Source organism: Vombatus ursinus, unplaced genomic scaffold (assembly GCF_900497805.2).
Source record: "Vombatus ursinus unplaced genomic scaffold, bare-nosed wombat genome assembly UNPS02014826.1, whole genome shotgun sequence".
Lineage (NCBI taxonomy): Eukaryota > Metazoa > Chordata > Mammalia > Diprotodontia > Vombatidae > Vombatus > Vombatus ursinus.
Window position 1 is genome coordinate 5466072 of NW_020954604.1, and position 25744 is coordinate 5491815.

The 25744-nt window shown below is 39.0% G+C and overlaps 1 protein-coding gene across 1 annotated transcript in view; it reads left to right on the forward strand.

Annotated features, from left to right (window-relative positions):
• TNFRSF21 (TNF receptor superfamily member 21) overlaps positions 1 to 25744 on the forward strand; it is a 106044-nt gene that overhangs the window by 56002 nt on the left and 24298 nt on the right. Inside the window, exon 4 of the mRNA XM_027838454.1 lies at positions 15096 to 15361. Coding sequence (XP_027694255.1) covers positions 15096 to 15361 — 266 coding nt within the window. The remainder of the gene's footprint in view (positions 1 to 15095; positions 15362 to 25744) is intronic.

Consider the following 25744-nt stretch of genomic DNA (forward strand, 5'->3'; position numbering starts at 1 on the left):
GAAGGAAATGCCAAACCACTCCAGTATCTTTGCCAATAAAACTCCAAATGGGGTCACAAAGGCTTGGATATGACTTAACAACAAAAACAAAATTTAATTATTGCTTGTGAAATTAATTGAAGCTCAGAGGTAGGATTTGAACCTAGGTTCATTGTTATCCACCATACCACACTGCCTCTCGGTAGATAGCTATGCCTATGCTTAATTTCTGGTTTCTGATTTTAAGTACAATAGTCACTGTGTGCTTACGCACAGACCTGAGATCTCTGAGGATCTGCTTGGAGGTCAAGGTGGATGTCAAGTAAAGCAGACAGAGAGGAAACTTGGTAACATTTTTTGAAATTTCTGATTTGCCACAGTGGAAAGGGGCTTTCATTTGCTGGGATGTACTCTTTGAACAAAAATCCCATGAAACAGTCCTCCTTTCTGTCAGTTCAGACTTCCTATGGGAAATAGACTCTAAATGTAAATAGAAGTAAGCAGAGCTAAGGGGAAGCCAGATGATTTGATGGCAGAATCTGCCTTGGCCCAGCCAACCGGCACCAATGTGCACTCTGCATTCCAGGCTCAGAGCCTACCCTATGCCCTGGAGTCTGCATTTTTGTCAAGAGCATATGGAAGAACTGTTTTTCTACCTTCATTTTTTAGCAGAGTGGAAGACCTCCTTTGGATGTCTTGAAGATTTGAAAAACTCAGCAGAAAAGCAGGGTGTCTAATGAGCATCTAATGTAAAACATTTTTCTATTACAAAGTAGTAAGAAGTACCTTTGTGAGAACCCCAAATTACTCAGTCTGTTAACTCTATGGGACAAGACATTTAACCCCTCTGGGCCTCAGTTTCTTCAATTGTAAAGTAAGGGGGTTGCAGTGGTACTGGACAGAATCGAAACACCTGGGTTTGAATCTTGTCTCAGCCACTTCTGCCTAGATGAACTTGACTAATTAATTTACCAGAATGTGTTTGCTTAGCTCCTACCAGATGGAGAGCCTTCAATCAAACAAGAGGAAGTTTATTATGTGTCTAGTATGTGCCAGTGTTAGACCCTAGGAACACAATGTAATGAAATAATCCTTTCCTTCAAGAAGCTTAAATTTTGCCAGGGGAGACAACATTTACATATTTATATACAATACAGTATATACAATATTTTTGGTGCTGAGGCATTAGTACCTGGGAGCAAGGTGGGAATGAGAAAATGCTTTATTTGAGGATGGTGCTTAAATGGAGATGTGAAGAGATAGGGATTCTGAGAGGCAGAGTTGAAGAGAGAATGTATTCTAGGCACAGGGGGACGGCCAGTGCAAAGGGTGTCATGTGTTAGGAGCAGCAAGAGCAGTTTGGCTGGACTATGAAAGGGAATAATGCGTAAGAAGGCTGGAAAGGGAGATCAGAGATAGGTTATAGATGGTTAAGACAGGAGCGGGGAACCTGCGGCCTTGAGGCTGCATGTGGCCCTCTAGGTCCTCAAGTGTGGCCCTTTGACTGAATCCAAACTTCACAGAACAAATCCCCTTAATGAAACGATTTGTTCTGTAAAACTTGGACTTGGTTAAAGGGCTAAGAGGCAACAGAGTTCCTGAAGTGGAAGGAGATCAGTAATTGGTCAGGCACAGTGGATAGAGCAGTGGGCCTGGATTCAGGAAAACTCATCATTAGCTTTGTGACCCTGGGCAAGTCACTTTTCCTTTACCAGATTTCTGATTTTGGGCAAGTTCTCTCACCTTTCTGAGCCTAAGATTCCTTGCCTATAAAATGGGAATAATAATGGTTAGACTTCAAAAAAAAAATTTTTTTTAATAATAAAAAAATAAAAGGGGCAGCTAGGTGGCGCTTTGGATAGAGTACTGGCCCTGGTGTTAGGAGGACCTGAGTTCAAATGTGGCTTCAGTCATATAACACTCACTAGCTATGTGACCCTGGGCAAGTCACTTAACCCCAATTGCCTCACCGCCCCCCCCAAAAAATATAGGTTACATTATATATCTAGAGTTCTTTTATGAATTATAAAGCAGTATAAATGTGCTACTTATATATGTGGACATCTTAGAGAAAAATGATCTTTAAAAATATTATCACTTACTTCTTTAGACTGCCAGGTTTTGACTATTAGCTGTATCTTTAAGTGTTATTTTATGGAGTATAGGTATAGGAAATTGTCTTCAAAAGTTTCTTTTCTTGAATTCTTGTGTTGTCAGATTTTTATTAGGCAAGAAATTAGTAGCAGTATTTAAACTATGGCTCACTGCTACTTTTGATCCTACCTTTGGAGAAGATTCAAACATTTGTCCAGGAATGAGACTGGGTGTTAAATTCCTTTGAGGAGGGTGGGGTCAGACATCAGGTCTATTGCATTTGCTCATCCTCTCCATCTCCTCAGCAACATGATGTAGTAGGAAGAAAAATCCTGGGCTTTGCAGTCAGAGAACCTGGGTTTGAATTCCAGCTCTGCTGTTACTATGGCTTTGAGCCTAACTAAATCCTCCCTTAGCCTCAATTTTCTCATTTGTAAAATGAGGCAATTGGTAAATGACCTTTGCTCTACATCTCTAACCCTATGATAGTTTCATAAGGAGGCAGAAGATGTCATCATTTAGCCTCTCTGGGCCTCAGTTTCCTCAACTGTAAAGTAAGGACTTCGGAGTGGTACAATAGATAGAATCAGAACACCTGGGGTTGAATCTTATCTCAGCCATTTTCACCGAAGTGGCTTTGAGTAATGAATTTAACCCTACTGGGCTTTGGTTTCCTTTTTCTGAAAAATGAGGGAGATGAACCAGATGAACTTTAAGATTTCTTCTATCCCTGACATTCTCCGATGTCTGCTGCTTTGTTTTCTTGAAATTTTGCATGCCTTTTGGATAGAATTTGTTATCTAAAAACATTCCACAAACTTCTGCAAGTTGGCAATGAATTTCTGCCTCAATTAACAGCTCACACTTACATAGGTCTATCTATTGACAAAGCACTCTCACACATATGGGGTTATTTGATCTTCACAAGAACTTTGTGGGGTAGATTTGTTTATCCCCATTTTATAGATGAGGAGACTTAGGATAATGTTTCCCAAGATACCTGGAAAAGTGATAGAGTCAGGTTCAACCCACATCCCATAATCACAGGACCTCAGAGTTTGAAGGGAACTCAGAGATCATGGATCCCAAACTGTATTTGACAAGAATCCTTTCTTCAACATACCTGACAGGAAGTTGTCCATCCTTGGCTTAGAGACCCCCTAAGGAATTCTTCTTTTGTAAGTGCTTAATAAATGCTTGTTTCCTTTCCACTCCCCTCCTACAAATTGCCTTGTTTTTACTATGTATACATTTTACAGAAAGGTCATGTGGGATAATAGTTAGAGATCAGAGTAGGAAGATCTGGCTTTAAAGTTCAAAACAGGCAGGCTATCATACTGAATAGAGCACTGGCCTCATACGTAGTCAGTCAAAAACCTTAATTTTATTAATCTATTTATTTTATTAAGTTATTTATTAATGTCCATATTGACAATTAATATTTAGCAATATTCCAGAGGCTGTGCTAAGCACTGGATAAAAAAGGCAAACAACAGTTCTAAAACCAAGGTTCAAGTCCTTTTTCTGGCACATACTGGCTATGTGACCCTGGGCAAATCATTTAACCTTTCAGTGCCCAAAGCAACTTTCTAAGACTTATTAAGTTGCAGATCAGGTGCTGATCTGCATTTTCCTCACCTGGAGCTCCCTGCTCAATGAAATCATAAATCTGCCCTACCTCCCAATTATGCGCGTGCGCGCACGCACACACACACACACACGCGTGTGTATATATGCATGTATACATACACATCCATGAATCATTGTATATATGTATATGTGATGTATGTATACATGCATATATATGTATGTGTATATATATGTTTCTCCTAATAGAATGTAAGCTCCTTGACTATAAGGACTTTTGTTGTCTTTGTATTTTACCTTCTAGTAAAGTAGTTACTGTTCAGTTGTTTCAGTTGTGTCTGACTCTTCATGACCCCATTTGGAGTTTTCTTGGCAAAGATACTGGAGTGGTTTGCCATTTCCTGTTCCAGCTCATTTTACAGATAACGAAACTGAGGCAAACAGGGTTAAGTGACTTGCCCAGGGTCATACAGCTAGTAAGTGTCTGAGGCCAGATTTGAACTCAGTTCTTCCTGAGTACAGGTCTGGCACTTTATCCACTGTGTCACCTAGCTGCCTTGACACTTAATAGGCATTTTTTTTTGTTTCTTTTTAAAAATTTTTTATTCATTTTGAACCTAAAGACAAAAAAAGGAGAACATTTCCATATATATAGCACAGCATAAAAGGAGGACTCAATATAAAACCATGAATTTCCATTTCACACTGTTTTTTTTAAACTGTATAATAAATACTATACATCATTTTCAAAGCTACTCTGCTTTTCTGTGCTTTCTTCACATAATAGGCATTTAATAAATTCTGCTTGATTGATTGATTTTAGAGACAGGCAGAAGAAAGAGAACTAACTTTACAATCCAACAACTTGGCTTCAGATTCTCTCTCTCATGCTTACTACCTTTCAACAGGTTGCTCCCTGAGCCTCAGTTTTCCTCATCTGTAAAATGAGGGGCTTGGATTAGAGAGCCTTTCAGGTCCCTTCCAGTGCTAGGTGGACGGCATAGCCCCGTGGAAAGAAGGATGATGGGACTAGTATGGGTTAGAATTGGAGCGTATTAGAGCCAGGAAGGTCCTTAGAACCCTCTCAACCAACTCCTTCACTTTCCAGGGAAGGGAAATGCTTTGCTCAATTCCACACAGAGATGGTGGAACTGGAACCAGAACTTGCCTTCTATAGGACCCCTTTAGGGCTAGGTACTGGAGGATAAGTGGTTGGGGAGAAATGGAGAAGAATCACTGAGTGACATCTGAAGGGGCTTTCATTTGCTGGGGTGTACTTTAATGTATATTAATAACATACTTTCATATTATCAAGAGGCAGCATGGCCTTTTAACTAGAGAGATGGTCTCATAACTAGAGAGATAGTCTCAGAATTAAGACCCGTATTCAAATTCTATCTAACAATACTGGCTGTGTGAACCTGGCCAAGTCACTTAACCCAGACAACTCTCTAAGACCTTAAATTACAAAATAATTGTAGATCTACATCAGTAAAGGGAGTTTCTTTACTGAAAGCTTCTCATATGTGTGAAATTATAGGTCAGGACCAAATTGAATATTTTCAAAGTATATTCTTCATAACCCTCTGATGTAATACTATTATAATGATAATCATAACTAGCATTTATATAATACCTACTATAAATATTATCTCATTTGATCCTTGCAATAACCCTGCTACATATAGGTGCTATTTTTATCCCCATTTTGCAGTTGAGGAAAATGAGGCAGGCAGAGAGCTTAAGTGACTTACCCAGGGTCATGTAATTAGTAAATGTTTGAAGCCAGATTTCAACTCTGACTCCAGGGTCAGTGCTCTATGCACTATGTCACCTAACTGCCCCTAATATGAGCATTGTTATCTCCATTTTACAGGTAAGGAATCTAAAAAAAGAGGAGACTACAGTGGCTTGCCCCATTTCACATAGCTTTACGAATCTGAAATAGGATTGTCACCTAGGTGTAGGTATCTTGGCTCTAGTGCAAGTGTTCTTTGCTCTAGGGCACACCACCTCTCCATAGATAGGCAGTCTCAGGACTATGTTTCTCCCCACCAGGCTTAATCACTGGGTCATCAGTTCAGATTAGTCAAGTCATTAAAAGGTATATGTCTTCAATGTTTCTCTCTTCTATCTCCCAACCCTCAATTGCAGGAACTATTCAATTACAAGGAATTCCCTACTATCTAGCTTCAGGGTAGGGCTCTGATTAAGAGCTTGCTTTTTTTTTTTTTGGAAGAGGGAGAAATGTCGTCTTGGAAAAATGAAAGTATTAAGTTTTGTCATTTTCTACTCCATATATTGCTTGGAGGCCCTTAATACCTCACAAGAAATTAATGCATAGAGAAAGAGGCAAAGTGGGGAGGAGGCTTCCCTCTTTGTGGATTTTCCCTGGGGAGAAGTCTTTGCATTAATTGACTCCATGGGACTTTTTAGCAGTCATTAATCTCTCTATCTCTCCTTTTCCAGAGAAGAAAAACAGAATCTTGCATCATATTTTACAAGTGTGGTAGACATAAAAGAAACACCTATTTAAGTTGGATATTACTGAAAAAATCATCTCGAAAAATCAATAGAATGTTAAGTTCCTTGAGGATAGGGTTTGCCTTTTTTCTTTTTATCCCCCAGAATCTAGTACAGTGTATTAAGTTGGCACTTAATATATTCATCAGGTTGAATTGATTGTAAAACCATTGCAGAATTTCAGTTATTGGATGTAAAATCATTCCAGGATTTCAGCAATGTTCCAATAATTCATTCTCATGCATTTCTTCAGTCTTACTCCTTAGTGCAAGAGGTTTTTTTTGTTTTGTTTTGTTTTGTTTTTGCTGGACACTCTGGATAACGTAAAGGAAATCTAAAGCATGTGAAGCTTACCTCTGTACTCCCCTTCTTACCTCCACCACCAGCCATTTCTCAAACATATCCTGGTTTTTTGCACTTTGGTTTTCACCATGCCTTCCTCCTTGGCATGTTGAAATCTTGTTCATACCTCACGGCTCTACTCCAAGAATTCTAAGCCTGTCATGACCAGTCCTTACAAGCCCAGGTCAGAGCTGAGCTATTTCCTCTAAATTACTATAGCCTTCTTTGCACCTCTTGTATGCCTCCCAACACATTCTGTCTTGTATGAGAATCATTTTATATCTTGTCTTATCCATACCTACTAGACAGTAAGCTCCTTAAGCATGGTGACCATGTTTTGCTCATGTAGATATCCTCTACAGAATTAACATAGTGTCCTGCACATAGTAGGAACTCAGTAAAGGAGGTGAAGGGGTAAGGGAGGAGGAGAAAGTGGCTGTGTTTGTATGTACATGTGGTCATAGAATCATAAATTTGGAGCTGCAAGAGATTTCAGAGACCATCTCGTCCAGGGCTTCTTAACATTTTGTGTTTCATAGACCCCTTTACAGTGTGGTGAAGCCTGAGGCCTCTTTTTCTAAATATTTTAAATGCGTAATTAAAATTATTTCAAAGGAAATAAATTACATTGAAGTAGTCATCAAATAGTTATTAGAAAAATCAAGTTCATGGACCTCAGATAAAGTAGTCCTGATTTAGTCCAACCTTATCATGTTACAGTAGAGGAAACAGTCACAGGGAGGGAAAATGAGTTGCCCAAGGTGACTACACAGGTAGTAAGTTATGTTGTGAGTGAAATTTAACAAAAAGTAAACTAAGGCACATTTATCTGAGCAAGCTAATATTTTATTCACAGGATGTGAACCTGAGAACAAGATAGGTCAATGGCTGCCTCAATTTCTAGCCAAAGATTATGAGCAAAAGGATAGCTCCCCATTTGTAGGTTTTGGGAAGCACAGAACACAGGGTAGGTGATATCACTGGTTTAAGGATAACATGATTGGATATATAACTGAGGCATAGGGTCTCTTGGAGTGGATAGTTGTGTCTCTGCCATAACTTGCTGAATCTCACATAGGCTTTTTACAATTTCTATTGACTAGTTAATGTAAAACTAACAAGATTGATTAATCATAGCACAAGCCATACTAAATGTATCTAAAATCACAGACTAATTTTAGAGGGTAGATTTACATGTGTCAAAATAACTAAGAAAACTCAGCAAATGTAGATCTCATGAAGCAAAAAGCCAAAACAATATAATAATGATTAACAACATTAACTAACATCAAGTCTCCTTATATCCTAGTAACCCTCTTCCCATGTCCATTAAATTAATACATTTCATCTGGAATGTCATATGACTGTTGTAGCTGTCTGGTCCTCTGGAAGCATCTTCTCTTGGACATTCTGGAATACATCTCATTTTCAAGGCAGCTCTGAAGTGGGCTCCTCTTCAGTAGATTTGCATCTCTGGTTCCAAATCAGTTGCAGATTCTTAGATGTCCCTGCTAAAATCTTTTGCAAAACAGATTTCAATACAATTTAGTGCAGCTTCTTAAATTTTACTCCTGCAATAGTCAGTTAAACCGTTTCAAATCTTGTGGTTTTAATCTTATTAACAATAAAACTTGCAAAAAAAATCAAATTAGGAACTAATAATTTACTTGAAACTTCAGAGAATTTCAGTTCTTAAATACCTCTTGCTGTTTCTATCTTTATCTAAATCCTGTATCTTTTTTTATTAATTTATTAATAATCAGCAATTTATCAGCAATCACTTTTCATATGCTTTTGAGTTTAAAATTTTTCTTCCCCTTCCTCCCCACCACCCTCCACAAGATGGCACACAATCTGATATAGGCTATACATATACATTCCTATTAAATTAAATCTTGTATCTGACATAGACACTACCAACAACTGGCTGAAGAATATTAAAAAAAAAAAATCTACGAGTATCTGACTTAAAATGAGCCTTTCTAGCAATAGCCCCTTTGTCTCTCTGCCTCAGATCTCTCCTCACTCCAAGTTAGCCTCAGCATAGCTGCCAAATTGATTCTCCAAAAGTGTAAGTCTGACCATGTCATTGAAAACATTTGGAGTTAGATAGGTAAGAAGTAGTAATAGCCTGAGTTTAAGGTGATGGTGGTAGGAATGAAAAGGAAAGGAAGACGATAGAAGAAAGAGTGATATTGAGGTAGGGTCAAGAAGATTTGGTAACTGGAAATGGAGGAAGTTGGAGTCAAAATGATCAGAAGATTTTGAGCATGGATACCTGGGAAGGAAGATTGTAAATTGAGTCAATCAATCAACAAGCATTTGTCCTTGTTTTCAGACTTGTCCGACTCTTTGTGACTCCATTTGGAGTTTCCTTAGCAGAGATACTGGAGTGGTTTGTCATTTCCTTCTGCAGCTCATTTTACAGATGAGGAAACTGAGTCAAGCAGGGTTAAGTGAATTGCCCAGGTCACACAGCTAGTATATGTCTGATGCTAGATTTAAACTCAGGAAGATAAGTCTTCCTGACTCCAGGCCCTGTGCGCTATCCACTGTGCCACCTAGCTCTCCTGAACAAGCATTTATCAAGGGCTTTTTATGTATTAGGCATTGGACTAAATGGTCAATATGCTGAGTTTGAGTTGCTGATAGGATATCTAGCTGATAATATGTAGTAGGCAGTTGGAAATGCAGGTCTAGAGATAGATTTAGAAATGATCTGCATTGAGGTGATAGCTGCAGCTGTGAGAATGAATGAGATCATGGATGAGATTGCCAAAGTAATTACTGAGTGATATGAGGGAGAGGAAAGAAAAAAGAGATGGAGGCAGAAGATAGAACTGTGAAGAACACATACCTTAAGTGGACAAGGAGAGGAAGATGGACCAGCAAAGAAATAGAATTCATTTTGGAAAGATTTTATGAAATATTTAAAATTTAAAAAAAAAAAGCAAATTTTGGTGCTTAAAGAATTTAGGTTGAAAAAAATTTTTTATGTCTAGGATTTTCTCTCCATTTCTTTATGCGTACAATTTCTATGTTTTGTTTCTTAAATAAGTATTTCTCAGCTGCATGGTTATATCTAGTTTTTAAATAAATTTTCCTTGGCTTTTCTCATTTCACCTGTTTCTGTCTCAACAGTACAGGAATTTCCAGTGAGAAAATACCTCTTACCAAGGGGCACCTGTGGCAGATCAGGTGCCCATTGGTAGAGGGAGTTTCCCTAGGCCTCAACCCAGGTCTTAAAGAGTTGTCTGAGGCACTGTGAAGTTAGTGGCTTGTCCAGGGTCACAAGTTAGTATACATCTGAGGCAGAATTTGAACCCAGGTCTTCCTGAATCAGAGTCTATCTGCCACATCACAACATCTTTGCAACTCCTCCCTTACAGCTTTTATATGGCAGCAATCTCATCTTATGTTGAGTATGTTGAGTACCATAACAGTCTACATTTTAGATATAGATGAGAAGATAATTTTGTGAAATACATGAGAGGACAGTAACTAGTTTCTTATTTAACTAAGCAGAGGTTGGGAATGGGGTAGATATTGACTCAAGGACATTCTAATGGGACCCATCTAAAAGAATTATAAGACTAATATATCATTGACGTTAAAGCTAGAAGGGCCTTAGAGATCAGTTCCCTTGTAAGACACATCTTTGTCTTTTAAGAATCCCTTGTCTAAGCTCCTTATTTTGCATATGAAGAAATGGAAGACTAGAGAAGTGAATTAATTTGCTTATGGTCACACAGGTCATAGATTTGGAACTGGAAGGCACTTTCGACATCATTTTGTCCTTCCTCATTTTAGAGATTAAGAACAGAGAGCCCCAAAGAGATTAGGTCACTTGGCTAAGGTCCAATAGTTAATCAGTTGCAGAGTCAGCATTTGAACCCAGATCTTCTTACTCCAAATCCAGGACACTTTTCATTGTACTATGCTGGTAAGACTAGTCTTTCTACTCTTTCTCAAGTCTTTCTACTCTCTCCATTGAACCACACTATTACAGAAATATCTAACTTCCCTATTCCCTATAAGGGCAAAGCAATCCTTATTGCCACTGGTTGTAGCAACTTTGGGTTTAATGCAATGAATGTGGAATCTGGAGTTGGCAGACCTCTGTTACTTATTATCTTTGTGACCTTGAGCAAATCACTTGGTCCTCAGTTTCTCTGGTCCTCAGTTTCTTCATTTTGAAGATGAGAATGGATTAAGGGATTTGATTATCTTAGAAGTTTCATCCAGTTCTAAATCTGTGATCCTGATTCAGTTATGTCAGAAGTGACCACCAATAAAATGGCATACAAACCATAACTTAAGTCTTTGTTGATGTTGGAGTGGGCCAAGGCCCTGGTTAGAGATGATGTCCTTTCATTTGCTGGTCTTGTGCCATCAATGAGCCCTCAAGTGCTGCTGGAAAATACTCTGAGCTACTGCTTTTTCTTATTGTACAGTGGATAGAGGAAAATGGATTTTTCCAGTGGAAGTCAAGTCTCTTCACAGGAAATACCTTTACAATAGAATCCCCAAGTTGTAGTCAATGGCTTTTGAATGAGCTCTTAATCCCAGCTGCTCTGGTTGGAGAAAAACAGCCCCTTAGAATTTGTTGGTAATAGAATTTGTTCTAGAATTTTTTTTTAACCAAATAACTAATCACTTTGACTAAACCATTCTCAATGAATGTCAGAGACTGTAGAGACCTCAGCATTGTGGTTCAGTGGAAAGAACACTGTGTTTGGAGTCCAGGGACCTGACTTCAAATCCCAGGTCTGCCAATTTCTACCTGAGTGTGCTTAAGCAAATCATTTAACTTCTGGGACTGTCTCCTCATTAATAAAAATGAGGGAACTGGTTGACTTCTAAGGTATCTTACAGTAGGGGGCTTGGTGGCACAATGGATACATTGGGTCTGGAATCAGAAAGACTTGGGTTCAAATATAGCCTGAGATTAGTAGTGTGACCCTGGAAAGTCATTGAACCTCTTGTATGCTTAGCTTCCTCTTCTACAAAATGGGCATAATAATAACACTTACCACCCAGGGTTGTGTGTGGATCAAATGAGATATTTGTAAATCACTTTGAAAACCTTAAATGCCATAAATACTAACTAATATTATTACTATTGTTATTTTACAGGCTGGGAAACTCAGGTTTAGATAATTTAAGTGACTTGCCCAAAATCACACAGCTACTAAGTTTGAGGCAGGATTTGAACTGCCTAACTCCAGAGGCCCTATGGCACCTACTTTGTTGATAAATCTATGATATTACAGAATGATTGCTTCCTCTCCCCATTTTGCAAATGAAGAAACTATAAAAGGAAAGCAGTGCATACCATTTGTGTGTGCATGTGTGTGTGCGTATAACTTGAAGCTCAAACAGATAGATTCAGTTGTGGTCATCTTACTTTTTATGTGGTAATCCCACTGTATCTTAAATTCATTCAACATCTATTCAGTAAATATTAAGAGCCTAGGAAGTGCCTTGTCTAGGCAGTAGGTAATGAGGGCCTGAGTTAAGGTGCAACAGAAATGGGAGAGAGGTTAATATAGAAGTGGAATCAACATAATTTAACAACTAGATATGGAGGAATCCATCTTTTGCTTTTTTTTTTTTTTTTTGCATCCCCAGGGCTTAGCACAGTGCCTGGCACATAGTAGGTGCTTAAGAAATGTTTATTTGATTAACTGAATGCTTTGTGGTATCATGAACAGAAGAAAGAGCTGGGTTTAGAAGGAAAGTAAATTGAGAAGTGGACATGTTGAGTTTGAGATGTAGGTGGTAGAGATACATAACAAAAGGGAAATAGTCTCTACCCTCCTAGAGGGCATTTAGAATATAGATATTATAGAACATCTACATAGAATATCCATCCAGAATATTCCATAATAGAATAGCCAACATTCTATTGAATAGAAATAAACAAATGCAAATTATATGCAAAGTAACATTGTGGCACTATCCAGGATGGAGGGGAGGGGGCATGGAATAGGGATCAGCAAAGACATCATTTTAAGAGACAGCACTTAAAAAAACATTAAATGCTTATCAAGCTAGTTCTTAGTTAGCTTTGTGTGGTGAACTACCTTAAGGTCAGGGGGGCTTCACTCCTGATTTGTGCTAGTTCTGGTATTGCTGCCCCATTTTTTCTGTTCAAGGGATACTGTATACTCAGTTGAGAGCCCAGCATCCAGAAAGCTGACTGCCTTTGGCTGAGTGTCTATGGAATTTTTGTATTTAGCATCTTAGTGATATGAGTCGGCACCCTGTGAATAACATTGTTGAACCCACACCAGCCAGTCCAGAGGAGCTGAACATGAATGCTTCACAGTGGGACAAAACTAGTTGGAATCAATTTTCCTGATGAAGCATGACTTCTCGATCTTTAAATCAATATCGGGGGCAATTTCTGACTCAGAGAACTCTCCTTGTATTTCACTCATATGTTTTGCTCTGTTTTTTGGGGGGGGTGCTCATAAAAATAAATGCTGGGTTTTGAAAGAAGGGAATGTTGCTGAACTCTTTAGCCTTTTAAACTCTGTAATTATCCTGTAAGGGCTGTGTCTTGGCATGGGGAACATCCTACTAGTTTGAGCTTCAGTGTATGCTCTTTGTAAGGATATCCACCACGAGCATGCTTTCTTCTAAGAAGAAAGTCAGGATGCAAAGAATGTGAATTAATCAGCTCATCCATCCCAAGGGGAAAACCCTGTAATATCTTCATAGTACACATGTGGAAATGGGCACCGGATGGTTGATTAGTGGTTTGACCAAAGCCACACTGCCACTAGTAGAATGAAGATCTGAGTTAAATTCCTGTGCTTTTAAAGGAGCAAACTCACTCATGCTTTCACATCAGATGTTTGGGGCCTCGGTCAAATGGAGCTAAATTAAGACTTATTCATCCTTAAAGAGATACTCTTGGGATTTACAGACAGTTTTGAAATGCCAGCCCCTAATACTAGCCTAAATTCCTATAGTTACCTGCAAGCTTTAGGTAGGACACTGAGGTAATTCAGTAACTTGCTTTTCTTGAAACTAGAAGAATTTTTGCTTGGCTCCAAATTTGTGAAAGTGTTGAAATCAAAACTAAAAAAAAAAGTCTGAATTTTAGGGACCTTAGGGAATGTGAGAAAATGGGCCCTTAGGTTAAGTTATAATAATAATAATAATAACTAGAATTTAGTGCTTTAAGGTTTTGCAAAACACTTTACAAATATTGTCGTATTTGATTTTCACAACAACCCTCTGAAGTAGGGTCTATTACCCCATTTTGCAGATGAGAAAGCTGAGGCAGGAGGAGATGAAGTGATTTGTCCATAATCACACGGCTAGTGTCTGAGGCTGGTTTTGAACTGAGATCTTCCTGACTCCAGGTCCAGGGCTCTATCTGCTGCACCACCTGGCTGCCCAGGGTCACACAGGTAGCAAATAGCAGAACTAGGATTTGGATCCAGGATTTTTGCTTCCAAACCTAATGTTCCTATAGTTTATATAGTCAGATAATTGAGTTGGACAGTGAAGTATTTTAAAACCTTATGTAATTGTATTATTTTGGGTTTTTATTTTATCAGAAAAGCAAATAACATAATTGGCTCTTAAACAGCTCACTTTCAGGGGATGGCTCTGTGGTCAGTTTACATTCTGTTCAATCTCCTATACTACTTATATCTGTATTACTGTACAGTGGAAATTGATATTCAGAATAAGAAACATTGAAGCACTATGAGGTACTCTTTCACCAAATACTCAGTTATCTTTCATATATTCTGCTTACTTATCCCTCCTTCAGAGTATGAAATATAGAAAGTTGGATATCTCAGGCTGAAGGTCTAAAGGAATTTTTAGATTTATATTCAACACCCAATTTGGGGGTTTTTTTTCACTGTCTACTCAGTAATAGCCCTAAAATCTCAGCTGTGCATCTCATACAAGCTTGATATTTAGGAAGGAAAATAATTTAATTTTTGAAGTATATCTTCACTTTTTTGGGGTCATCATCTCCTATTGGTTCAGCTGCAATCACTATTCAGACAACTTCTAGATTTATAAATCCAGCACCAGTCTCTCTCCTGAGTTTCAGTCCTGAGTCACCAACTGTCTATAGAACATCTCCACTTGGCTTGCCTGTAGACATCTCAAACGCAGAATGTTTGACCCATAGTTTATTATATTTTCCCCTAAACCACTGCCCTTCTCTAACTAACTTTCTGTTGAAGGCTCTGCTCTTTTGCATATATTTATATAGGTATGTGTCATCTTTGAACAGAACAAAAATTCCTTGAGGAAGGGGGTTATTTCATTTTTTGCCTTTTAAATCCAAGCACTTAGCACAGTGCTTGGCACATAGTGGGAGCTTAATAAGTACAAGTTGAATAAGTTGAATGAAGACAGGTCATCAGATGATAAATTTAGAGCTGGAAGGGTTAGAGGTAATCTAGTCCAACTCTCATTTCACAGATACCAGAAACATTTTGTCCATAGATGCTGTGTGCATTTGTGATTCAATCAGAGGAACTTTATCCAGAGAACTTCCATTAAGTTCCCATTTTTATCCCCCCTTGGTCCAGGTATTGACATTTTGAAGCTGGTGGCAGCCCAAGTGGGAAGCCAGTGGAAGGACATCTATCAGTTTCTGTGCAATGCCAGTGACCGGGAAGTGGCTGCATTTTCCAATGGATATACAGCAGATCATGAAAGGGCCTATGCAGCCCTGCAGCATTGGACCATACGAGGCCCAGAGGCCAGCCTTGCCCAGTTAATCAGTGCTCTGCGTCAGCACCGGCGGAATGACGTTGTGGAGAAAATTCGAGGTCTCATGGAAGACACAGCTCAGGTAACTTGACCTTGATGTGCCTTCTGTCATCGATGATGTTATCAGTCTCTGCTTACCTAATGTTTTGTTCCTCAGTGTGGTTCATGGATAAGTTGGTTACAGAAGGAAGTCCTCACCATCCCAAAGTAGAAATATTTCATATGCTAGATTTATAAAAATGAATAAAACTATAGAATGTAAGAGTCCTAATGCCCTTTCCATAAAAATTTTGAAATCATAGCCAGTTTTGCCTAATAATATTAATGTTGCTACTAATATTAAGTTTGCTAACTCTTAATTAGCCAAAGTTTTTTCCCCCTGTAGCTTCCTATTATTGGACAATTGAGAAAAAAAGAAATTATTATTGGGGATTAGGTAAAAAATGATATGTCGTGGGATCAGTATCTATATAGTGCAATCTCCATCCCTGACACTGGTTGGAATGTTGACTGTGAGAAACTTGTGATTTTTACTAATAATAACTAACATTTATATCATACTTTATGGTTTACAAAGTTTTTTAGCTATATTATCTCAGTTGGTCTTCACAATAATCCTAGCCAGTAGGAACTATTATTACTCCCATTTTACACATGAGAAAACTGAAACAGAGATTAAGTAACTTGCCTGTGATCACACAGCTAGTAAGTTTCAAAGGCAGTATTTGAATTCAGATTTTTATGAGGCTATTCTTGGAACTTTTTTTTTGTTTTTTAGTAAGTGCTACTTCCGTATGTGTACTATTTATTTCTTTGGTATATGTATTATTTCTTGCCTTATTTCTTTAATATGTGCTACCAATTGAAATAAAAAATGAGTATTTTAAGAGGAAGTGCTTTAATAGTGATATTGACTGATGCCACTAAGTTAACTTACTTAGTAACTGCTTCCATTTAAATGAATTAATTTCAATACATAAAGTACCATAGTAACTTTTCAGCTATTCTCTCTAAGTCCCCATCGGTATTATTTTTCCATTCTCAGTCCCTTTTCCTAGCAAGTGGTCATGATTAGTGTAACTCCATGTTTCTGGTTCTTCATTTTCTGCTTTACTTTATTTCACCAAGGTCTTTCCAGATTGCTTCATATTCTTCATGCTTATCAGTTGTAATTATATTATTACCAAATTCATGTCAGTCAAAATTGTATTACATTGATGGATGATTTGTTTCACCATTCCCCGACTGTTGGACATTTTGGTTTTTTTGATTTTTAAAATAATTATATGTAATGCATCTATAAAAATCCCTGAACAGAAAGCCCTTTTTAGTTTTGCTTTTGATGATACTTTCTGTATATAATCTGAACGTTGGAATTAGATCAAAGGATATGATTTTTCAGTAACTTTTACTGGATATTGCCAGAGGGCCTCCAAAAAGATTTTTACAAGTTTGCAATCCCACTATACATGGATGAGTATACCTGGTTCTCCACAATCCTACCATCATTGCATTTTGCCATTTTTCATTATCTTTGCCAGTTTGATGAGTTAGAGGTGGCACCTCAAAGGTACCTTAATTTCCATCTCTATGTTATGGACTAATACCTTTTTGGAAGGTGGAGGGCAGAAACCAAAAGGATTTCTAATTAAAACTCAGTTACCTAGAAAATTCATCCAATCTGGAAAACCCATTGTATTCTAGATCTGCTTGGACATTCTGCCCTTTTGCATGCGCACATTATTTAAATAGGCTTTGCCACCAATATTGAGATAAGTTGGTCTCTCAAATCACTCCTCAGCTCTTTACACATTAATTAAAAGTATACTTTCCAAATGCATAACACAGTTTAGACTTCATTAGGAGCTCCAGTTAATTCCATGGCATTAAAATGTGTTGAGTCCTACTTGGCTATTCACTTATTCTAGGTATATCCGGTAGAACTTATTAGTAGCTGGAAGAACCAGACACATTTTTTTTCCCTTAGTGACAATTGTGTTCTTTATGCAAGGTATGCCTTTCTGACTTAGTATATCTTTTATTTTTTTCCCCTATTTGGGAATCCTTACCTTCATCAGCCCTCAGAATTTAAGAGAGCATTATGTTGAATCACCAATGAACTAAGGAGCTTAGTTGGTCAGGATCTTTTAGATTTTAAATCAGAGGATTTAGGTTTGAATCCAAGATCTACTGTGTGACCTTTGGGCAAATTTCCTACTCTCTATGCCTCAGCTACTTTGCCTGTAAAAGAAATGGGTTGAACTAGGTAATAGTCTGTGGTCCTGGGAAACTCCCTTCTTTAAGTAGCTGCTTACTTTCATAGCTGTTTTGAAGTTGTTTAGGCTTGCAGGGGGAAAATGCTTTCTTCAGGACATATTAAGTGATAAACAAAGGAAATGTTGAAAGAGGCTGATGTTACCAGCACTTCTTAACTTTAATTAAATATGACCGTAAGACAAAAACTTACTGGGCTTTTCGGAAGAGCAATAAGGACTTTACTCTGCAATTAAACTGTCATGTGGCCATCTCCAGTCATCCTGATTTATATCTTGCCACTGGACCCAGATGACTCTGGAGGAGAAAGTGAGGCTGGTGACTTTGCACAGCCTTCCCTTACTTAAATCCAATTCACTTGCAAGTCATGGCATCACCTTCCTGAAATCATGGTCCTCTTTGAGAATGAAGGATAAATAACAAATTATCATCCTCATACAAAAATTAAACTCACAGTTTTAGAGTGTAAAGGTGATAGGGAGGGAGAGAAAAAATATTTTGCTTCTATGGAAAGGAATATTGGATTTTAGGAAAGAATTGGAGGGAGCAGTGCTAGGGTTTAAATTGGATTTTGATCACAGGGATCTTAGGTCACTGTAATGAAGCCTCTGTAATAATATAATATATTATATGATGTCATTCATAATATATAAGGGATAATAAGTAGCAACTCTAGCAATAAGAGAGTAGAATGAGCTGCTTCAGGAAATAGTAAGCTCTGAATTTCTGGAGGTCTTCAGGCAGAAGTTTATCAAAGGCATTATTACCAGAATTCATGGGTCAGGTAATGGTTAGACTAGAAGAACTGGCTTCCAGCAGGTAGGAGAGCTTAAGAGGAAAGATCAGTCTTTGTTTTATCAAAGTTGAATATGACTGTCAGCTGAAACTTCATCTTCTTCTAGAAGGCTAATCAGTGGGGAGAGGAGGAGAAAGTGATAGCCCTCCTTAGTTGCTTACTTCTTTCCACAGGGTGACCAGGTGAAGTTCATTCAAGACAATGAAAGATGTTTGTTACTTCACTAATGGTAGCTGTGCCCTCACATTTCCCCAATTATTTCCTTTTTCTTTCTCTCTGTGGACACATCTCAGAAATTAGCCTTGGACCCTATTAACTAAATAATAATTTGGGCTTACAAAACATTGTAATACATTATTTAATTTGCTCTTCTTAATAACCATCGGAAGTTGGCAGAATGAGTAGTTATCCCCATTTTACAGATGAAGAAACTGACCCTAAGAGGTGAAGGGACTGCTTGGATTCAATGTTAGACTTTTTGAAACTAAGTCCAGTGTTCTTTCCACTGGATCATACTGTTGCCCTGGTATTGAGAGGCACCATGATGAATAGAGTGGTGTCAGGAAGGTCTGGATTCAAATCCTGCCTCAAATCCAGTTCCCATCTGACACTTAATTAGCTTTGTGACCCAGGAAGTCATTTAATTTTCCAGAACTTCAGTTTCCTCATATGCACAACGAGGATGATATTACCTAATGGTACCTACACCATGGGGCTGTGGTGAGACTCCAATGAGGTAACACACATAAAGCACTTTTCATACTTTTTATTTACCACTGGATTTGTGATTTATTGGTAGATTGTGAGATCTGGGGGAGGAACTTCCTTTGCTAGAGCATGTCTCTAATTTAGGGACTTAGAGGGTTTCTTGAGGGCCCTGAGAGGTTAAGTGACTGGCCACAGATCACATAGCCCATAGGTGATAAAGTACATGTTCAGGGACTATCTTTTGCTTTCCTTTGTATTCTCAGCACTTGGTTCATACTGTCTTACACATTGTAGGCAGTTAGGCTAGTACTATCCACTATGCCAGGCTCTATTTCCAACTTTTAAATCTCTATAATTTATTTTGTTTAGGCTTTTTTTAATCTCCTTTCTCTGGGGGCACCAGCTGCAAAGGATCCCTTGGCCATGCCTGGGTTATATTCATCTTATGGAAAGGGGAAAGAAAACGATAAACCCCAGAAGGGCAAAGAAATGGATTGTGTCAAGGGGAACAATTCATAGAGTAAGGCCGGTGGAAAGGTCATATGCTAGGAAGCCCCTTTCTTTCACTGCCCCTTCTCCATGTTAAAAAAAAGGAAATTAATGAAAGGAAAAAAGAAAATGGTGGGGAAAGGGTACACTATGGAGCTTACCCTCTTGTTCCGGCTTCAAACTACATCCATTATGATGTGAATAGTGTTAATCTTTCTGTTCCTTGTTTAAATAATGAGCAATATTCTCTGGCAGCATAATCTGCAAAAATGGTTCTGCCTCTCATTTAAATAGACAAGTTGCAAGGACTTGTTTTTAAGCTGCCAGTTCTCATTAATGACACAGTATGTAACTTTCTGTCTGCAAGCTAATCTCTGAGGTTTGAAGTCAAAGAAGAGAATACAGGAGCATGAGGTCTAATTGAGACTCATTCTCCTAACTGATACTTTTCCTGAATAGTAGGTGATAGTAGAGGTTTCTGTCTTTCCACTCCCCACCCCCTGTGGGTGAATAGCCCCCTTTTTGTGTTGAAATAATGACTTGAGACAAAGAGAAATCTCAGGATTTTTAGAAAATGGCCAATTTTTTTTCTTTTTTTCTCTTTGAGATTTAGATGGCAAATCATGGACCTGAAAGTTCTCATCTGATGTTCCCCTTCAAGGGATTAGTCATGACAGGGCTCTAGTCCTGTGTCAGGGAGCAAAGCTAAGTCATTTTTTAGAACGTTAAGTTGGAACACTGGTCATTGGGAAAAAAAAAAGAAGCCTATGGAGGAGCTACATAAAGTGGAACCTGGCCTACCAATGGGGACACCTGGGTCCTGGCTTGACCACTGCCTGGCTATGTGAGGACCTTGAGCTAATCCTTTAACTTCTAGCCTTCAGTTTCCTAATCAGAAATGAGGATGGAAGGAGATGCAGCTTGGAGTCCTGGATAGAGATCTGGTCTTGGTATCAGGAAAAGCTGGATTCATTTTCTATCAGAGGCATTGATTGTGTGACTCTGGGCAAAGTCACTTAAGCTCTTCTTGCTCTAGGCAATTTTCTAAGGCTACAAGATGCCAATCAGGTGATTGTTTGCTTTAGTGGAGGGAAGTTCCATATTAGGAGTCCCCTATGCCAATGAAATCACAAGTTTGGTTCTAAAAAAGAGTAAGGATAGGGAGTGGGATGAGACCTGTGATTGTGTTGGTAGAGGGAACTCCTAAGTGAGATAATTCTCTACCAATGCAGGATGGCGCCTTCTTTGTCTTAGAAGGTCTTAGAGAGTTGCTTAGAGCACTAAGAGTTTAAATGACTTGTCAAGAGTCACATAGCCAGTGGTGTGAGAGAGGCAGGACTTATCAAGGGATCTAGGTGTCATAGTGGGAAGAACACTGGGCTTGAAATCAGGGAGACTCATGTTGGTGAGTTCAAATCCGGCCTCAGACACTTACTAGCATTGTGACCCTGGGCAAGTCACTTAACCCAGTTTGCCTCAGCTTCCTCATCTATAAAATGAGCTGGAAAGGGAAATGGCAAACCACTCCAGTATCTCTGCCAACAAAACCCCAAATGGGGTCAAGAAGAGTCAGACACAACTGAACAACAATAACTTTGGCTTCAAGGCCAGCTTTTTATCTTCTCTGCTAAGCTGCCGTAATTTTTGTTGAAGTGGCAAGGGTGTGATAATAATAACAACAACAACAACAACAGTAACTAGCATTTGTATATATTTGTGTTACGGTTTGCAAAGCACTTGACCTATGTTATCTCATTTGATCCTACCAACAACTCTGTGAGTAGCTGCTATTATTATTCCCATTTTACAGATGAGGAAACTGAGGTAAAAGGCAGGTAAGTGTGTCTTACTCAAGGTCACAGAGGTACTAAGAAGTAGAGCCAGGAATCTGATTTAGTTCCTGGGATCATGAAATATAGAGCTTGAAGGAAGGACCTTAAAGGTCCTTTCATCAGCGATCTTACTGATGAGGAAACTGAGGCCCAGAGGCATTCAATGATCTGCCTGAGGCCATGCAGGTAAGCGTCAGAGTTGGGATTTGAATCCCTGGTGCTTTGACTCTAAATCTAGCAGGGTTTCTGCTGCCTCATGCTGACTGACCTCAGGAAGTCTTGATTTTAATCCGATATTAATTCTACTACAACATATAGACCCTAAGAATTAAGGCAGTTATCAAATACTCTGTAACTAGAAAGCCCTGCACCAATGAAAGGGATAATTATGAAGCTGTAAGAGATTTTTCAGTGCTCTTTTCATTCATGTTTAGCATCTAAAACTCCCTGAGTTATCTATTACCCATGCTTCCCTGCTGTGGGCTGGGGATCTTGATAGAAGCAGGACTGTCACATTATTTAGGAGGTCCAAGCCATGGCACCAGGTTCCAGTTCCTGGTGGTGTGCTTTGGGCAATTTACCAGCACTGCTCCTTATTTTCGTCAGAGGAATAAAACCTTTCCTGTTGGTTTTTATTGAATGAGGCTTATTGTTCTGGAGTCAATTTAGAATAATTGACAATTTCCCTATGCAAAAAGTAAGCCCATGCTTTATTTTCTTAATAAGAAGGCTATTCTTGGCAGAGAGAAAAGAGCACTGGAGTTTTTAAAGTCATAAGACCAGAAATTTAATCCCAGTTCTGATACTTATTACTTGTGTGACCTTGGCCAAGTCACTTTCTCTCTAGGGGCTTTGTTTCCTCATCTGTAAAATGAAGGGATTGGACTAGATGGTCTCTAAGGTCCCTTTTAGGTCTAAATCCTATGATTTTATGAAAGAGTTCTTGACATGGGATTAGAAGATCTGGGTTTGTATTCTTCTTGGTCCTGAGATCCTGGGCAAACTGTTTAACCTCTCCCGTCTCAGTTTCCTCCTTTGTGAAATGGAGATGATACTGGAGATAAAATAATACAACCTTGATTCTATTACCTACTTCAAAAAAAGTTCCTGGGGGGCAGTTAGGTGGTGAAGTGGATAGAGCACCTGCCCTGGAGAGGAACTGAGTTCAAATTTGGCCTCTGATATTTACTAGCTGTGTGACCCTGGGCAAGTCACTTAACACCAATTGCCTACACACACACACACACACACACACACACACACACACAGAGGTTCCTACAAGAATCTACAAACTTTTCCCACTGATAGGGATAGAAAATTAGTCTATAATTTAGAGTCTTAAAAAGTTGCTTGGAGCTGCTAAAAAGTTAAGTGACTTTCCCATAGTTCCATAGCTAGTGTGTGTCAGAGGTGAGACTTAAGTCTGGCCTTCTATCCACTGCCTTTCATGTACCCTCTCATTGTTTCTACTAATATCTGTAATTCCCATAACCTCTAATATCTCAAGGTCATAGATTTAGTACTGGGAAGGACCTTAGAGTTCATCTAATCCAACCTCCTCATTTGATGAGGAGACTGAGTGATTTGTCCAAGGTTATACAGGGATAGGGCTGGGATTGAACCTAGGTTCTCTTACTATAGATCGAGTGCCTATCCCACTGGACCAGTTGATGATATTCTAGACCAGTCCTGACCTAGGCCAGTCTAGAGGTTCAGACTTGGGATTCTAATGATGTTGTTGTTGTTTGTCCTTCATCATCATCATCATCATCTTCTTCTCCTTCCTTCCTTCTTGTTTTTTTGGGATTTTCTTGGCAAAGATACTGGTGTGGTTTGCCATTTCCTTCTCCAGCTCATTTTACAGATGAGGAAACTGAGGCAAACAGGGTTAAGTGACTTGCCCAGGGTCACACTGCTAGTGTCAAGTGTTTGGTCTGAGGTCGGATTTGAACTCAGGTCCTCCTGACTTCAGGGTCAGTACTCTATCCACTGCACCACCTAGCTACCCCCTTGTCCTTCATTTTCGAAGAGGACAAGTGACATCATGGGTAATGTCTTGACTTGTGCATGAATTGGATTTAAATGAAGCAAAGATGCACAAAGTCAACATTTGTAGACTATCCAACATTTTAAAAATCTACTTAACAATAGCATGGTAAAGGTGCTCAGCAAGGATACTGGTTCAGGTAGACAGCTCCTCTCATTTCAATATGGAAATATGCATGATCAGAAGGCTATGTTGACTGCTACCATAGTGGGATATCTATTAATTCTGAGCAGCACTGACGCCTCCTGTCTTGGTCTTTTTATACCTTAGGCAACTGAAAAGCTGCCTTAATGGCTGGCGTCCTTGTCTCCTGGACTAATTAAGTCTCAAGGATCAGCTTCCTTGTCTTTTAGGGGGGAAAAAAAGTAACCAAAAACTAGGTCAATCTATGTGGCAAAGGTCCTAATAAATATTGTTCCTACCACAAATGAGCATGTTCTTCCAAAACTTTATAAATTAAATTGGGTTGGGGCAAATAACTAACTTTTAAATTAATTTTGAGAAGTCATTATCAAGGCAAAGAATTCACACATGTTATGAATATATAGATAATATACCTTTTCATGGTCTCATAAACTGTTTGGTCCAGTCCCTTAGAACATGCATCAGCAAACTAGAGCCTAAGGGCCAAATCTGGCTGCCTGTTTTCATACTGCTAGCTAGCTAAGAAGAAATAGTTTTATTGTATTTATAATGCAAAAGCCATTCTTAGCTCACCTGCCTTATAAAAACTGGCTGAGGGCTGGATTTGGTTGACAGGCAATGGTTTGGAGACCCCTGTCTTAGAACATGGGGATAACAAAGCTGACACCTTGAGTTTTGATGCCTGCATGAACCAATCAATCAATCAATCAACATGTGTTTATTAAGTGCATACTATGTGCTAGATACTGTGCACTGGGGGGGGGTAGAGCAATAAAATAATCCCTGCCCTCCCTGAGTTTGTATTCTATCAGAAGATATGACTTACTGACCAGGTGATTTTTGTGCCAGGAGGCACTAGTAGCTGGTAGAGTCAGCAAAGTTCTCACCCAAATTATCTTACTATTCTGTAGTCACACAGACCAGAAAATGGTAGATCCAAGCATAGTCCTTGGTTCTTAACCTCAACCAGTCTTCTTATACTGTGTGGTCTCAGTTGTGAGAATGATTTGGTGACAGTCTGGCTGGGTCAATCCAAAACCATTTTCACTACTGGAAACAATGCTGGTGGACTAAAAGGTCTCTGAGATCCTTTTCAGCCCTAATTCTATGAGCAGAATCCATATATTTTGTGAAAGTGTAAGGTTAAAGCTTGAGAGGTCTGAACTAAACCAAAACGACATTCTGCTTGGACTGTGCATTCTCTATATTCATTGCCATCACTATCATATATTTCCTTCTCCTAGTCCAAGAAATAATCTTTTGCAGAAGTCTGACAAGAGAGAAGGACTATGCCTATCTTTATCGCCTGGTTGGTAGCCTTGGGTTAGCAATGGTTGCAACAAACAAGCTATTTTATTTTTGTCCTTGTATCTCCAGTGCTTTGCACATAGGCATTTATTAAGTACCTTCCGTAACTTTTCAGTCATATCTGAGTCTTCATGACCCCATTTGGGGTTTTCTTGGCAAAGATACTGTGAATGTTTTGCCATATCCTTCTCCAGCTTATTTTACAGATGAGGAAACTTGAGGCAAACAAAGTTAAGTGACTTACCCTGGGTCACACAGCTAGGAAGTGTCTGAGGCCAGATTTAAACTCAGGAAGATGAATCTTCCTGCCTCCAGGCCCAGTACTCTATCCACTAGCCTACCTACCTACCTGTTATTAAGTACCTTCTGAAGTGAACTGAAGAAGCCCTTACTTGCTGGGTCTCTTATAAACTGTGTGGTCAGTATACATATGTAACTGGTATTCATGAGTAGCTGTTCCTTGCTACTCATTATCAGAGTGATCTTAGGGAAGCCTCCTCTTTTTTTCTGGGCCTCCATTTCCCCCTCTGTAAAATGAGGAGATTGGGCTCTAGTGGGTCTCTGAGAAACCTTCCTACTGTGCTATTCTGTGACTCGAGGATTCTATGAAGTCACTAACATTATGGTTCACCCATTTGGAAGGGGGCGGGGAGAGGGCAGACTTGGCCCCAGGATTATGGGAAATAGGAAGGTCTCTGTCTGGGTTAAATACCTAAGAACTGGAAATACCAGCTAGTTAGAAGAAATTTCTTATGCCGTGGGCTATGTGTGTATATGTGTTTCTGGGCTAGCAAGTTTCTGCAGCTGTAATTCTAAAGTGGTATTATGCTAACAACTTATTAAAAGGCCCACAGTGAAATGTTATCT